This window comes from Mandrillus leucophaeus, unplaced genomic scaffold (genome assembly GCF_000951045.1).
Source record: "Mandrillus leucophaeus isolate KB7577 unplaced genomic scaffold, Mleu.le_1.0 Scaffold79, whole genome shotgun sequence".
Classification (NCBI taxonomy): domain Eukaryota; kingdom Metazoa; phylum Chordata; class Mammalia; order Primates; family Cercopithecidae; genus Mandrillus; species Mandrillus leucophaeus.
The window spans coordinates 391,521-408,077 of NW_012108585.1; the positions used below are offsets into that span (position 1 = coordinate 391,521).

At 43.7% G+C, this 16,557-nt stretch overlaps 1 protein-coding gene across 1 annotated transcript in view; it reads left to right on the plus strand.

The window, feature by feature from the left end:
- CCDC77 (coiled-coil domain containing 77) overlaps positions 1–10,174 on the plus strand; it is a 54,006-nt gene extending 43,832 nt beyond the window's left edge. Inside the window, 5 exon segments of the mRNA XM_011967130.1 lie at positions 449–597; positions 5,844–6,063; positions 8,164–8,289; positions 8,390–8,542; positions 9,303–10,174. Coding sequence (XP_011822520.1) covers positions 449–597; positions 5,844–6,063; positions 8,164–8,289; positions 8,390–8,542; positions 9,303–9,449 — 795 coding nt within the window. The 3' untranslated portion in view covers positions 9,450–10,174.
- Positions 10,175–16,557: the final 6,383 nt, after the last annotated feature.

A 16,557-nucleotide genomic window follows, 5' to 3' on the forward strand; every position in this document is an offset into this window, starting at 1 on the left:
CCCAAAAGTCCGAGACCAGCCTGGACAACATAGTGAGATCCCATCTCTACAACCCAAAAGTCCGAGACCAGCCTGGACAACATAGTGAGATCCTATCTCTACAACCCAAAAGTTCCAGACCAGCCTGGACAACATAGTGAGACCCCATCTCTACAAAAAATAAAAATAAAATTAGCTGGGTGTGGTGGGACACACCTGTAGTCCTGGAGGCTGAGGCAGGGAGGACTGCCTGAGCCCATGGGGTTGAGGCCGCAGTGAGCTATGATCACGCCCCTTGCACTCCAGCCTGGGGGACAGAGCAAGACCTTGTCTTGAAATGAACAAGAGGATTAGGAGTGAGATTTTTTGGTTTGTTTTTTAATTTTTCTGGAGAAAGGCTCAGTTTTCCTAGAGGTATGAAGTAAGTGGAAGTAGGGTTGGATTCCTCACCCCTTTTTGGCCTGTCTAGGTGGAAGCACTGCAGGCTCAGCTGGGAGAGCAGACCAAACTTGCTCGAGAACAAATTGAAGGGCTCATGGAGGATAGACGGATTCACCTTGAGGAAATACAAGTTCAGCACCAGAGAAATCAGAACAAAATCAAAGAGCTAACCAAAAAGTGAGTGTCTAAGAAAGCTGAACCTAACAGGTATTTTATTTTTCTGAGTGACTTAAAAGTTAGCGTTTTGTACTTGAACAACAGCAGGTCATAGAACTAAAGGGAACCTTGAAAAAATTGTCTTCCTCAGAAACCCCTGGTTCTACGTAGGTGAGTATCTCGCTGTTCCAGGCATGCCGTTGCAGAGCTGATGAGTATTTCATGTGCTCCTGTTAATCTACTGTGGTGTTTTAGCTTCTGGTGGTTAAGAAGCGTTCTTAGGCCAGGCTCACGCCTGTAATCGCTCATGCCTGGGCGACAGAGTGAGACCCTGTCTCCAAAAAAAAAAAGTGTTCTTTTCTCCACTGATATATACTGTCTGACTCAGTGTCGTGGGGCCCTTTGCTTTTGTTTGCCCCTTCGTGAATATGGAAAACATGAGTTTACATATCTACACCAAAAAACTGCACACTCAGTGTTTTAATCGGAACTCTGCCAGTGCTTTTATCTAGCGACGTGTTGTCCTTTTTGGCTTCTATGAAACTTCTGTCCCAAGAAAGGCAGGATTGTATTTTTCTCTAACAGATTGAGTTGGCATAGTGTGTTCTCGGTTATCAGAATACTCATGTAGCTTTGGGGTTTTGAACTGTAAATATCTCTGATGTGTGAAACAGCACGATGCATACCGTACGATCTCAATCCCATAAACGTGGGTGTTGTGTCTGCACACACGCGGGAACTCGAGCGTCCTGTAAACCTTACAGTTTATAAACTGCAAAGCGATTCTGATTGTGGATGACTTTGTTCTTTGCTTCTTGTGTGTTTTAGTTTCCTATAATGCACGTACTTTTAAAAAATAAAAGTTACTTTTAAAATCTGAAAAAATAAAAACAAAAAATGGCCAACTCTGTCCTCATTGTTTTTGTTCCTAACCTGCTTACCTTTCTTTACCTCTCTGCAGTCTGGCTTCACCCCCCCATTTTATCAAACACGCCCTTTCTGGGGTTCACCCCCATTTTATCAAACACGCCCTTTCTGGGGTTCACCCCCATTTTATCAAACACGCCCTTTCTGGGGTCACCACTGACCTCTTAACTTTTTTATTTTGTTTTAGAGACTAAGTCTCACTCTGTCGCCAGGCTGGAGTGCAGAGGCTGATCCCGGCTCCCTGCAACTTCTGCATCTCAGGTTCCAACGATTCTCCTGCCTCGGCCTTCCAAGTAGCTGGGATCACAGGCGCCGCCACCACACCCAGCTAATTTTGTAAATTTAGTAGAGACGGGGTTTCACCGTGTTAGCCAGGCTGGTCTCGAACTCCTGACCTCTGGTGGCCCACCTGCCTCAGCCTCCCAAAGTGCTGGGATTACAGGCGTGAGCCACTGCGCCCAGCCCTGGCCGACCTCTTAACTTCTGAGACCAGTTATATCTCTGTTCAGTCCTTATTATACGTAGTATCTTCTTGCATGTTTGGCATCACAGATCAGCCCCTCCTTGTAATTCATTTCCCTTGATTTCTGCAGCACCTGTCTTTCTTGGTTCTTCTACCCGTCTAACCCCTTCACCCTTTTGCCTAGTTCCAGTGGCCAGACCTAATGCCATAAGGACATTCTCAGTTGAATGTGTTTGATTTACCACTACTGAAACCACACTGTTTGTTTCTCCCGATAAATACTCCCATCCCCATCTCAAACCTACTACTTCTTTCTTCTTTTCATTTAGTTTCATGACATCACATGTATTCCGTTTCCCAGGCTTGAAACCACAGGATCATCTTCAGCTCTTAACTTTCTTATTCCTTAATTCCAAACCCTATGGATTGTGAGCCTAAAAACCCTCTCAAGTCCTTTCTCTGCTCTCTGATACAGGCAGTTCTACATGGATCACAGCATACACAAAAGCAAAGCTGTTTTTGATGCTGTAGAACTTGTGTTAACTTGTCAGATCTCCATGATTTAGTACTTCCGTGTCTTATTCCTAGGAATGGTCCATACTTACGCAGGCTATGTGTGAATATCCCTGTAGTCCTTCTAATCATATAACCTGAAGTTAGCACTCAGGAAAGTATCTCCTCTCTGATTGTTTTGTTTTGTTTTTTCCAGTAAAGACAGGGTCTTACTCTTTTGCCCAGACTGGAGTGCAGTGGCCTTGAGCTCCTGGACTTGAGCAATCCTCCTGCCTCAGCCTTCCAAGTAGCTAGGATTACAGGTGCATACCACCAAACCTGGCTTATTTTTATTATTTTTTGTAGAGATGGGGTCTCGCTGTGTTGCCCAGGCTAGTCTCGAACTCCTGGCTTCAAGCAATCCTCTCACTTCAGCCTCCTGAAGCACTGAGATTACAGACATGAGCCACTGTGCCCAGCCCTGAACTCTCATTCTTAGTACATTAATTCAAACTCTGTTCCTTTGTTTAAATTGTTCCTATTGCTGATCCTTTGTGTTCTTTTTTTTTTTTTTTTTTGAGACAGAGTGTCACTCTGTCGCCCAGGCTGGAGTGGAGTGGCACAGTCTCCGCTCACTGCAAGCTCTGCCTCCTGGGTTCACGCCATTCTCCTGCCTCAGCCTCCCGAGTAGCTGGGACCACAGGTGCCCGCCACCACGCCCAGCTAATTTATTATTATTATTATTTTTTGTATTTTTAGTAGAGACGAGGTTTTACCATGTTAGCCAGGATGGTCCTCGATCTCCTGACCTCGTGATCCACCCGCCTTGGCCTCCCAAAGTGCTGGGATTATAGGCGTGAGCCACCACACCCAGCCTTTTGTGTTCTTATATCTTTCTCACTACTATGAATTAGTTCCTCTATTAGTAATTATCAACTGCTTAAAAATATTTGATAGTCTCCATTTACCTTATGATGAAGTCCTCATATCTTAGCATGAATTTTTAGGAACGTCATCATCTGACACCAAATAAACCTTCAGCCTCAGCTCCTCCCCTGTTGCTGTAGTTCGCCTTGTGCGTCAGCCAGACTAATTATAACAGCTGTTGTTTATCGGACATTTGTTACGCGGCAGCACCTTCTGACACTTCCTTCTTAGTAGAGACAGGGTTTCACCATGTTAGCCAGGCTGGTCTCCATCTCCTGACCTCAGGTGATCCGCCCACCTCAGCCTCCCAAAGTGTTGGGATTATAGGCGTGAGCCACCACGCCCGGCCTGCTTTGTCTCTTTTAACATAGTATAATGTGTTTGCATTGGGCCAGTATTTCTCTATCTTCGTTTTTATTTTTACTGTTTTTGCACTTAAGTATATAGCATCTTGACTTTTCATTGGGTTTTGTTTTTAAGGGACAGATATTTTTAAATTGTCACAGTAATTTGTAATTTTATATCTGTTTTCCAGAATATCAATAACCTTCCTTGTTTAGCATTATCTTCATATCTGAGCACGTGATCAGTTCCTTCCATTAGACAGATCTTCCTAAGAAGAAATCCAAGGCCATTAATGACTGCCCTTCGGGTGTCACTTTCAAGTTACTTGTATTTTCACAAGCCCATACTTTCCCCGTTTGAGATTGAGAACGTAACGTAAGACAGATTAAAATAACTCACTGAAAGTGAGAGAGATCCGTGTGGTAACTGAGTGAGGTCTCTCTGTCTTGTCTTTATATACGTGCACACATCCCTGCCTGTAGACTTCATCTTGTGACACTTACTGTGTGCTTGGCACTATGCTACCATTTTCCTCGTATCTGTGTGCCCTTTTACTCATGAAAATAAGTGGATCTGACATTATTTGTTCAGTAGAGAACCGTAGTGATTGCTTCATGGTATTTAATACTCTTGCAAGCAGTTAGATCATTCAGTATAGCATTTTTCTAGGGGATAATGTTAAACTGATGAGTTGCTAACTTCCAAGGATATTGTTTTTTAAAGATAGAAACATTGTCTATTTCTAAATTTCAGGAAAGGTCGTCAAGAATCTGTTAACTGCCTGTGTATGTCCAGTAGTTAGTATTATCCTTGACAATCTCATGGCATTGGGGCAAAAATAAGCAGTAAATAAGGTATATACTTTCTCTCAGGGTGGGAAAAAGTGCGTGTTGACAGTTAAAATGTGACAGAGGAGCAAGTATTGAATTATAAGACAAGCGAACATTAACACTGGGATGGAATTTCAGAGAATGGAGGAATTAAAATAGGCTAAAGTTGTTGAAAATGACTTCGTACAGGAAGTTGATTTTTTAAAAAGGAGGCCAGGTGCAGTGGTTCCCACTTGTAATCCCAGTATTTTGGGAGGCTGGGGCGAGAGGATTGTATGAGCCCAGGAGTTCCAGACCAGACTAGCCTAGGGAACATAGCAAGACCCCGTCTCCACACACACACACAAATTTTTAATGAGCTGGCAAACGCCCTGGGAGGTGGTCCCAGCTGCTTAGGAGGCTGGGACAGAAGGATTGCTTGAGCCCAGGAGGTCAGGGCTGCTGTGAGCCATGGTTGTGCCTCTGCACTCCAACCTAGGTGACAGAGCAAGACCCTGTCAAAAACAAAAAGTTCTTTTTAAAATAAACAGGCCGGGCGCGGTGGCTCAAGCCTGTAATCCCAGCACTTTGGGAGGCCGAGACAGGAGGATCACGAGGTCAGGAGATCGAGACCATCCTGGCTAACCCAGTGAAACCCCGTCTCTACTAAAAAATACAAAAAACTAGCCGGGCGAGGTGGCGGGCGCCTGTAGTCCCAGCTACTCAGGAGGCGGAGGCAGGAGAATGGCATGAACCCGGGAGGCGGAGCTTGCAGTGAGCTGAGATCTGGCCACTGCACTCCAGCCTGGGCCACAGAGTGAGACTCCGTCTCAAAAAAAAAATAAATAAATAAATTAAAATAAACAAAGGATAAGATTTTGATACAGGCCGTTCTACATGGAGCACAGCATACACAAAAGCAAAGCTGGTTTTGATACTATAGAATTTGTATTAACTTGTCAGAACACCATGATTTAGTTCTTCCTTGTCTGATTCCTAGGAATGGTCCATACTTATGCAGGCTATGTGTAAATATCCCTGTAGTCCTTCTAATCATGAGCACTCAGGGAAATACCTGTAAAGACCAGTCTGTGAACCAGTGAGCATGGGTAGATACATTATACTTTGCCCAGTAAAACCTGTAAGATTGCCAGTGAGCCGATTTTTACAACCGCTAATATTTTACAAAATTTATATATTACACAATTTTAAAAAGAGCCATTCTCTTCCATTTTGGAATGATCCTTGCTTTCAGGTGTGCTGTGTGTGCATCCTCATGTCTGCATCTGTACTTTCGTTCCTAGTCTTCACCACACCCAAGATCTGCTCTATGAAAGCACCAAAGATTTTCTGCAACTCAGATCTGAAAACCAAAGTAAAGAGAAGTCATGGATGCTTGAAAAAGATAATCTGATGTCAAAGATTAAGCAATACCGGGTGCAGTGTAAGAAGAAAGAAGATAAAATTGGAAAAGTGTTGCCCGTTATGCATGACAGTCATCATGCTCAAAGTGAATATATTAAGGTAATGTCCTTATGTCTTAAATAAGTTATTTATTTTTCTGGGAGAGTTGAAGGAATTCCAAAGAACCTACAGTTTGTAACGTAAGGTCCATTCAGTGCGGAAAGCTCTGGTAGCAGATGCCTCAAGAACTAGGTTTCGAAGAACAGCTGATCATTATAGCGCTTAGGGATCTAAAATATTAGCCTTGTTCATTCATTCACTCATTCATTCATTCATTTATTCATTCATTCAGCAAATACTTACTGCACTGCTGACCGGGTACAGCGGCTCACGCCTGGAATCCCAGCACTTTGGGAGGCCAAGGCGGGCAGATCACGAGGTCAGGAGTTCAAGACCAGACTGGCCAACGATGGTGAAACCCCGTCTCTGCTAAAAATACAAAAAAAATTTAGCTGGGCGTGATGGTGGGCGCCTATAATCCCAGCTACTTGGGAGGCTGAGGCAGGAGAACTGCTTGAACCCGGGAGGCGGAGGTTGCAGGGAGCTGAGACCACACCACTGTGCTCCAGCCCTGGTGACAGTGCGAGAGTCCGTCTCACAAAAAACAAAAAACAAACAAAAAACAGAAAACACAAATATTTACTGCACTCCTGCTATGGGTTAGGCCCTAGAGTTACAGTAATCTAAACAAGGTCTGTCCTCATGGTATTTACGTTTTAATGGTGAGAAAAAACAGAAACATTAACAAATAACTAAGAAAATTATAGATTAGGGCGGGCGTGATAGCTCACACCTGTAATCCTGGTACTTTGGGAGGCCAAGGCGGGTGGATCACCTGAGGTCAGGAGTTCGAGACCAGCCTGACCAACATGGTGAAACCCCGTCTCTACTAAAAATACAAAAATTAGCCGGGCGTGGTGGTGCGCATCTGTAATCCCAGCTACTCGGGAGGCTGAGGCAGGAGAATCACTTGAACCCAGGAGGCAGAGGTTGCAGTGAGCCAAGATCATGCCACTGCACTCCAGCCTGGGTGACAAAGTGAGACTCCGTCTCAAAAAAAAAAAAAAAAGGCTTTAGGAGGTCGAGGTGGGCCGATCACAAGGTCAGGAGTTCGAGACCAGCCTGGCCAACACAGTGGAACCCTGTCTGTACTAAAAATACAAAAAATTAGCCAGGCGTGGTGGTGGGCGCCTGTAATCCCAGCTACTTGGGTAGAGACTGAGGCAGGAGAATCGCTTGAACCTGGGAGGCAGAGGTTGCAGTGAGCTGAGATCGCACCACTGCACTGCAGCCCAGTAACAGAGCAAGACTCCGTCTCAAAAAAAAAAAAAAGAAAGAAAGAAAATTATAGATTATAAAAATGTGGTGTTAAGGGAGTAAAAGAATTACATGAAGATTATATGTAGTTGCTGGAAGTGTGTTGTATTAACAGAAGGAACGCACAGGGACACTGTCTCATATCTGGTGTTTTTGCTGAGACCTGAAAAATGGGACTAAGCTTGCCATACAGACCTTGAGGAAGAACATCCCTGGCAGAGGGAAAAGCAAGTTTATACGCCCTGGAGTATGTTCAAGGAAATGGACGGCTGTCGTCGTGGGTGTAGAGGAGTGAATAAGGAGGAAGTGGATGCCCTTTAAGAAGCCAGGGTTGGCAGCAGCCAGTTGTGGAGGGCCGTGTGCATCACGGTACAGAGTGTGAACTTAGCCCTCAACAGTGTTAGGCCTTTGAAGGACTGTGTGAAAGAAGTAACATGATCTGATTTGGGTTTTTAAAGGATCATTTTAACTGCTCAATACAGCATGTATAGTAAGTGTTGTTGTTAACAATTCTTCCTTTTTAGAAACATATATTGTAATGTCTTACTTGGGACAGCTTCTGAGGTCCATTATCTGACTCTTCCCAGAGCCAAAAATATTTGTTTGAACTTCTACTCTGTACACTTTAGAAACGGGGTTTACGAGACTGGTCTAGAAGTAGGAGATTTTCAGATGTTCCTCAAAGTTCCTTGTCGTCTGGTTCCTTAACTCACTTTGTACCTCTGGAAATCCCTTCTTTTCTTTCTTTCTTTCTTTCTTTCTTTCTTTCTTTGCCTAAGTGCTACTTGAATTACCTAAACTGTAGAACTGAGTGTTCACACTTTTTGTCCCTTTGACTTGCAGTCCCTAAAAGATAAGTTAGTCCAAGAGAAAAAGCTGTCCGGTATGTACCAAGAGCAGTGCATTTCCTTAGAAGAGGAACTTGCCCGAATTCGTGAGGAAGAGGGAATGAGGAGAGAGATCTTCAAGGTACAAAATTATCTTCCATTTATAACGGAGTAGGAAGCGCAGACGGCTGGGGAAAACGCTTCCCTCAGCTTCATAAATGCCTCCCCGTCCCCGTGTTTAGGATCGCACTAACAAGATGGGGAAGCGTTTACAGGTAATGACAAGACGCTATGAGGCACTGGAGCGTCGACGGATCTTGGAAGTAGAAGGCTTTAAGACAGATATTAAGGTTCTCCGACAGAAACTGAAGGACTTGGAGCAAATGTTGTATAAGGTAATTGCTGGGCCTGGGTTGCCACAAGGGAGAAAAGAGGCGTAAGTGAGGGAACGTGGCCACGAGGCTCCTCAGAAGAAGGATGTGCTGTTTCCGTGCTGACAGACACTAACAGATCACCGTCTGGAAGCCTCCCTGAAAATCAGTTCAAGCACATGCTAGACGGAAAATAAAAATACCCTGAAATCACTGAATGATTGCATCATTAATACTTCGATGGGAGCTAAACGTAACGGAAATTGTCATCCCTCCTAATTCAAGAAGCAGATTAAACAATCATGTCTATTTTGCAGTTAGGGAAAGTGGGTAATTGATTGATAGAGTGATTTTTTCCGGCAGACACAGTTCTTTAGAATACAAGTTGCCTCAAGAGCCTTCTTCATGAGATTTAGCCAGTTAGCCTGAGCTCCAAACAAGCTTAGTTACAGAAAAGAGGAGAGGCCTGCTTTCATTCTGTGACAAATTTACCAGCAGTGTTGCTTATCCTGGCCTGTCTTACTCCTCTTCCATTGTTCATTGGTCTCTAGCTCAAGGCTCCTTTATTGGACGGGAAGGATGTTCATGGGATTTCTGCTTTAATTCTACATTTTCCTCCTTTAGTTATAGCCACTGAACAAACTAAGGATGGCATTTATCCTGTGTACTCAAAATCTCATAAAAAGGAGCTAACAGAGCTGTGTCTTTTTGACCGACATCTCTCCCCTGGCATATGCCATAATCATTTCTTTCTCTTTTTTTTTGTTTGTTTTCAAATCCCTAGGCAACAATTAATGTCCGGGCAAACCAGGATCTTGCCATTCTGTGTGAGGTCCGTGACAGCAATAGACGGGCACATAAGATACAAGGAGAACTGAAGAATCTTAAGTCGAAAGTGTTTGGTCTGGAGAATGAACTGAGACTCTGTTGATGTCTACTTTTGGAAATGGCCCCCATTTAGAAGAGGTGTGCTCCTTGAAACCTGAGGACAAGGTCATCTGCTGCCAGAAAATGGAAACCTGAGTTGACTAGAGTGATGGTGTTGATTATTATGAAGACAGGGTGAAGAACCAGGGACCACTAGGAAAGCTTTTCTTGCAGGCTCAGCTTGCTTTATCATTTTTGCTGTCCTTTTAACATTTGTGGGGAGTAGGGGCCTGGTCCTGAATGACCTGGAGGCTTTCATTATTTATCCCGTCTGTATCAACAGGTTTTTGTTTTTTAGAAGACAGTGAAGATAAAAACTTAGGAAGAAGGTATTTTGCAGTGAGCTTGGCGGAGTGTCCGTGGGAAGAATACTTTCCCTGAAGAGAGAGACGCACGCACAGAGGCTGCCGTTTTCCGGAGCTGGGGGAGAAGGCAGCGCATCACAACCTGTCCCATTGGAACAGGCGCTCATTCAGCTAGTTCGCCTTCCGTTGTGAGCAGAGCCTGAATTACGTTTCTGGGCAGTTTCATGGTGTTTCACCAGAGGGCACTAGAGACTCACAAAACGTCCATCTGGAAAAATTAAGGAGACACTTTGGCAAGGGTGAATGAAACAGAAGTGATCCTTGTTTGGAAAGTTTGATATTTTTATCAGTAACACGGCTTTTGAAAAATGATGTATAGATTTTTAAATTAACTATTTTCAATAAAATATTTCATTCAAAAGATTCTCTGAGTTTTCTGTAACTTCTTCTCAATACTATGTCTATGCTTCGTTAATGACTCACAAAACTCAGTTTACTTTTTTGTTCCATGGCCTCTGCAGTTTTGTGCAAGTGTACAAGTTTTCTGGGGTTTTTTGAGACAGAGTTTCACTCTTGTCACCCAGGCTGGAGTGCACTGGCGTGATCTCGGCCCACTGCAGCCTCCGCCTCCCGGATTAAAGTGATTCTCCTGCCTCAGCCTTCCAAGTAGCTGGAATTACAGACACTCAGCAGCATGCTCTGCTAATTTTTGTATTTTTGTTTGTTTGTTTAATAGATACGGGGTTTCACCATGTTGGCCAGGCTGGTCTTGAACTCCTGACCTCAGGTGATCCACCCACCTCAGCCTCCCAAAGTGCTGGGATAACAGGTGTGAGCCACCATGCCCAGCCCACAAGTTTTTTTAAATGACTCCTTTGAAATCATCTAGTGTTGGAGATAACAAAGCAGCACAAAGGGGATGACACTAAAACTTTATCCGTTTTTAGGCAAATTGCATTTAGGACAAAATAATTGTTTCCATACCCAGGAAGCCTCTTGGTAGTAAGTTGGTCTTTGCTTAAGATAGCATCTTTCTGATTTACCCAGGACAAAGGAGAGAAGCCAGGTTTTCATGTTTACAGTCGTTAACGAGGTGTAAAGGGAGGTGGTGATTGTACTGCGGGCCGAAGCTATTACTTCTCTTGAAAAAGTCTGTGATAGCAGATCAGTTTTTTCCATTGATAAATTGGGACAAAAATTCTTAGAGTGCCCTGCTCCGAGGCCTTAGAGAGATTTACGGGAGTGGATGATTCTTCCTTCTGTCCTGATACTTAGGGAATTGGCTTTTCCTGACCATTACTTTTGTTGTTGCTGGCAAAACAAAAAGGCGTATTAAATTAGAGAATTTTGGAGTAAGAAGCAACTTTAAATATCATATAATCCAACTTACTTACAAATGACTCTGAGACCTACTGCCATTGACTTCAGCAATCGGTTGATCGTGTTTCTAACATCCTGGTCTCAATTCCATAACATTCATCTTTATATTAACCACCCACTGGTGTGGCCCTCTTTAAACCTCACGGTCAGTTAAAACTCTATCACCAAGAAGCAGCATAAAATAGTGGAAAGGGCACAGGCTTTGGAGAATCACAGATCTAGACTCAATGACACCTCTTACTAAAATTCTCCAGGCTCTAGTCTCCATCTGTAAAAGAGACAAAAAGCTACCTGTTTCAGCAGGGTGACTGTGAGGATTAAGAAAGAGAAAATCTAGTATCCAGAGTATATAAAGAGCTCTTACAACGGAATTAAAAAACACACAATTCAAAAACGGGCCAGGAATCTGCATAGACATCTCTCCAAAAAAGTTATTCAAATGGCCAATGAGTACATGGAGAGATGCTCAACATCATTAAGGAAATGGAAACTAATGCGATATGGCTTCATGCTCACTAGGATGGCTATCATCAAAAAGTAACAAGTATGGACAAGGATGTGGAGAAACTAGAGGCCCCATAGATTGCTGACGAGAATGTAAAATGATGCTTCCCCTTGAAAAAACAGTCTGGCAGTTCCTTGAAAAGTTAAGCATAGAGTTACCATATGACCCAGCAATTCCACTCCTTAAGTACATGGCCAGGATAAACAAAAATATACTCCCACACAAAATCTTGTGCATAATGTTCACAGCAGTATGATTAATAATAGAACAAAAGTGGAAACCATCCAGATGTCCATGAGCTGGTGAATGGATAAACAGAGTGTGGTATATCCATACAACAGAATATTAGTCATGGAAAGGAGTAGGGTAGTGATACATGCTACTGCACGGGGAACCTTGCAACATTTTGCTAAGAAGGCAGAAACAGAAGGCCACATGTTGTATGATTCCCGTACACATGAAACGTCCAGAATAGGCGAATCCATGTGGAAAGGAGATTAGTGATTGCCAAGTGCTGAGAAGAGGGGGGAATAAGGGGTGACTGCTAATGGGTACAAGGTTTCTTTTCCCAAACTGTGAATATACTTTAAAAACCACTGAATTGAATGCTTTAAAAAGGTGAATTTTATGGTATGTGGGTTATGTATCAATTTTTTTTTTTTTTTGAGACAGGGTCTCACTGTCACCCAGGCTGAAGCGCAATGACGCAACCTTGGTTCACTGCAGCCTCAACCTCCCGGGCTTAAGCAATCCTCCAACCTCAACCTCCTGAGTAGCTGGGACTACAGGCACGTGCCACCATGCTCAGCTAACTTTTGTATTTTTTTTTTATAGAGACAGGGATTTGCCGTGTTGCCCAAGCTGGTCTTGAACTCCTGGGCTCAAGCAATCCTCCCGCCCCGGCCTCCCAAAGTGATGGGATTACAGACGTGAGCCACCGCACCCAGCCTATATCAATTAAAAAAAAAATACCTCCATGAAATGACTTTGTCTGGTGCCTAGCATATAGTAGGCATTCAGTTACAATTAGCTATTATCTGTATTTTGGCTTCAACTGACTTACCAATTGCTTACCACTGCCAATCAGATTCCATGATGTATTTAATACCATTCATTTATTCATTCAGCAATTTATTTCTTAAGTGTTATTTGTTTTGTTTTGTTTTTGTAAGAAACAGTCTCTTGCTCTGTTGCCCAGGTTAGAGGGCAGTGGTGCAATCAAAACCCATTGCCACTTTGAACTCCTGGGCTCAAGCAATTCTCCCCCTTCAGCTTCCCAAGTAGCTAGGACTACAGGGGCATGCCACTACACCCACTTAATTAAAAAAAAAAATTGTGGCTGGGCGCGGTGGCTCAAGCCTGTAATCCCAGCACTTTGGGAGGCCGAGACGGGCGGATCACGAGGTCAGGAGATCGAGACCATCCTGGCTAACACGGTGAAACCCCGTCTCTACTAAAAAAACACAAAAAACTAGCCGGGCGAGGTGGCGGGCGCCTGTAGTCCCAGCTACTCGGGAGGCTGAGGCAGGAGAATGGCGTAAACCCGGGAGGCGGAGCTTGCAGTGAGCTGAGATCCGGCCACTGCACTCCAGCCTGGGCGACAGAGCGAGACTCCGTCTCAAAAAAAAAAAAAAAAACTTGTACAGATAGAGTCTCACTATGTTCCAAGGCTGGTCTCGAGCTCCTAGCCTCAAGCAATCCTCCTGCTTCATCCTACCAAAACACTGGGATTACAAGCATCCCACTGCACCTGGCCCCTTAAGTGCTTTTTATGTTCTAGAAATTATGCTAGATCTTAAGTTTACAGAGAACACTAAAATACTTGTGCTCCCAAGGTTGGTGGGGAAGATAAACATAGAAAAACTCAGTAACGAAGTGCAGTTCTGTGGCTGTGCAGAATAGAAAGCAACAGAGACGGTGACTTGCAGGAGATGCATGTGAACTGAACCTCAAACGTGAATTTGGAGACGGACAAGAAGCAGGACCTTGTAGGCAGAGGGACAACATGTATGAAGACAAGGAAAAACAGAATGTTTGAGGAAATGCAAGTACAGGAGACAGAGTTATGTAATACACAACATAAATAGCATGAAATTTCATTTAATACAATTATGTATGCAAACCTGCTAAATATTCCAAGACCCTTTGAATCAACTGAAAATGTTTGGGATTACTTAAAACTGGAGAAAAACAACTTAAATATTTTGTGACACAAAGTTGTGCATGAAAAATAATTTGAAATGCAAACTCATTTCTTAAAAATCAGGGGCAACGGGGCCAGGTGTGGTGCCTCACACCCATAATCTAGTAATCTCAGCACTTTGGGAGGCCGAGGCTTGATAGAGCCCAGGAGTTCCACACCAGCCTGGGCAACATGGCAAAAAACCATCTACAAAAAACACAAAAGTTAGCTGGGTGTGGTGGTGCACACCTGTAATCCCAGCTACTTGGGAGGCTGAGGCAGGAGGATCACTTGAACCTGGGAGGTTGAGGCTGCAGTGAGCCGTGTTTGCACCTCTGCTACAAAGCAAGACCCTGTCTCAAAAAAAGTGGGGTGAGGGAGGCTAGGAAGTGCCATGAAATAATAAATATATGAAATATTTATTTCCTGGTCAATCTTCGTACTTCAGATCAAGCTAGGGCACAATCACTTCATACTAGGATGTATTGCAGTATCTGCAGGTACAAATCAAAGGATAGTGCCAAAGATCTTGCAAAAGCGTCATCATCGTCATTTCCTTTGCATTTTAAACTTTCTTTTAACCATATATACGAGTAACTTGGTAGTAAGTCACCTTTTTATCCATGAAACTTATGTGATTTTTCACAAAATAGCCTCTGGCTATGTTATTTTTGGTCCAGTCTTATGATTGTCGCTGCCTCTCCACCCACATCACGTTAGTTGGGCTACTGAGACTTACTGTAATATTTGCAACACAGCAGATTGCACTATCATCACTCACTGTGTCTAGGGACAGAAGGAAAAAGATGGCTGCTGTCCTCATCCAGAAGAGAAATTCAGAGTCTAAGCTAAAGGGAGACATTGAGAATAAAGAGGAAGGGACAGATTTGAGAATCATTTAGGAGTAGAATGGTCATCCTATCTTGGTGATGGATGACATGTGAGAGTCAGGGAAGAGTTAAGGAAGTAGGAAGATCGCTTGAGCCCAGGAGTTCGAGACCAACCTGGCTAACATAGTGAAACCCTGGCTCAACAATGACAAAATTAGGCGGCCACAGTCACTCGCACCTGTAGTCCTGGCTACCCAGGAGGCTAAGGAGGCAAGATTGCTTGCGTCCAGGACTTTGAGGCTACAGCGAGTTATGATAGTGCCACTGTACTTCAGCCTGGGCAACACAGCGAGACTGTATCTCAAAGGAAAAAAAAAAAAGATAATTCTCTAACTTCAAAGTTTCTGGCTTGAGGTACCACGTGTCCAGTGACACCATTAAGTGAGCTTCAATGTATAGGAGAAGCAGCCTGTTTCTAGTAAATTTGGGAATAGAGATCTGGAAGATAAGTTAGTATTAAAGATTTGGAATTATTAATATATAAAAGGTAATTGGATACGGATGAGATCCGAGATGAAAAGCATACAGAATAAGAAGAGAAGAGGGTCAAAGAGGGGAAACCTTCACAGTAAGAGGAGGGGTAGCCAGTAAGGAAGGAACGATCTGAATAACAAGAACATAGTGTTCTGGAAGCTCAGGGAATGAGAACTTCTAGAAGCCAGTGGTTGGGAGCATTGCCAAATGCTCCAGAAGAACCATGTAAATTAGAACTGAGGTTTGGGGATTTAGCAGCAGGTGAATTTAGAGCAACTTCGTGAAATAGAGATGGAAGTTGGCTTATATTCGGTTGAGGGATGAGGCCAGAAGGAAAATGGGAAATAGCTTCAAAAGTTGATAAAGCCAAGGAGAGGAGTTTTGTTAGTTTTAGGCTGGGGAAGACTTTACCATATTTGTAAGCTGAAAGGGAAAAGCCAGGGGAGGGAACTGAAGACAGAAGAGTGAGAGGTGTTGCTAGGTAAGACGCCGGGGAGAAGGAGCGCTGGTACTGATGGGCGCAGGAAGAGCAGATGAGCTCGTATAATAACTCTAAAGGGGTAACTACCCTGTTTTCACGGAGGAACTAAAGTTAAACCCTCCCCTGAAAGTGAGATAGGGCACTGACGTGACGGGGAGCTTGAGGAGAAGAGTGAATGTTGGAAAGATTGGAGGGAGCTGACAAGAGACAAGGGATAGAGTTGTTAGGAGTAGGTCTTGATGAAGGATTTATTGAGTTGAACTGCCTGCCAGGGAGAAAATGTCTAGAATCGCAGCAAGTCACAGTCTGCTTCCTCTGCCCTTCTAACTTCCTAAGTTGGTAAGGGCACAGAGCCAAAAAAGACCTAGAATAGGGAGACCAGCAGAAAAAAAAGGAGGTGAAGAGACAGAACTGGAAGGAGGCTTTGGCTGCAAAGTGAAGGGAGGCCCTGCAAAGACAACATTTTGAAAGGGGGGTTTTAAATCTCTACGTGAAAACATTGCTTTATGAGCTTAAGCTGTGAAATATTCCACTCCTGGACTGGTTGGTAGCTTATTTTCAAGTTAGCCACACAAAAAGCAACGTGAACACAACCTAGACTTCTAGAGATTAATTACTTAATTGCCTCACATTGAAGATGACAGCACAACGCACCCGTGTTATTGTGTGTAGGAAATCCCGCAGTTTGCAGATGATGCTCTTCCTGGGGGAAACTGCTAGATGAGAATATTCACATCTAAGCGAACGCAGGTACCTATGTAGGTGACTGTGGAGTCAGATTGTCGCTGAGAAACCCACCATCCTTGCCGGAACAGCCTTCTGGGAGCTCGACCTCCAAGTGGCAGCTACGATTGTTTCTGTTGGCAGATACTAGCTCTTTCTCTTTGCCTCTTCA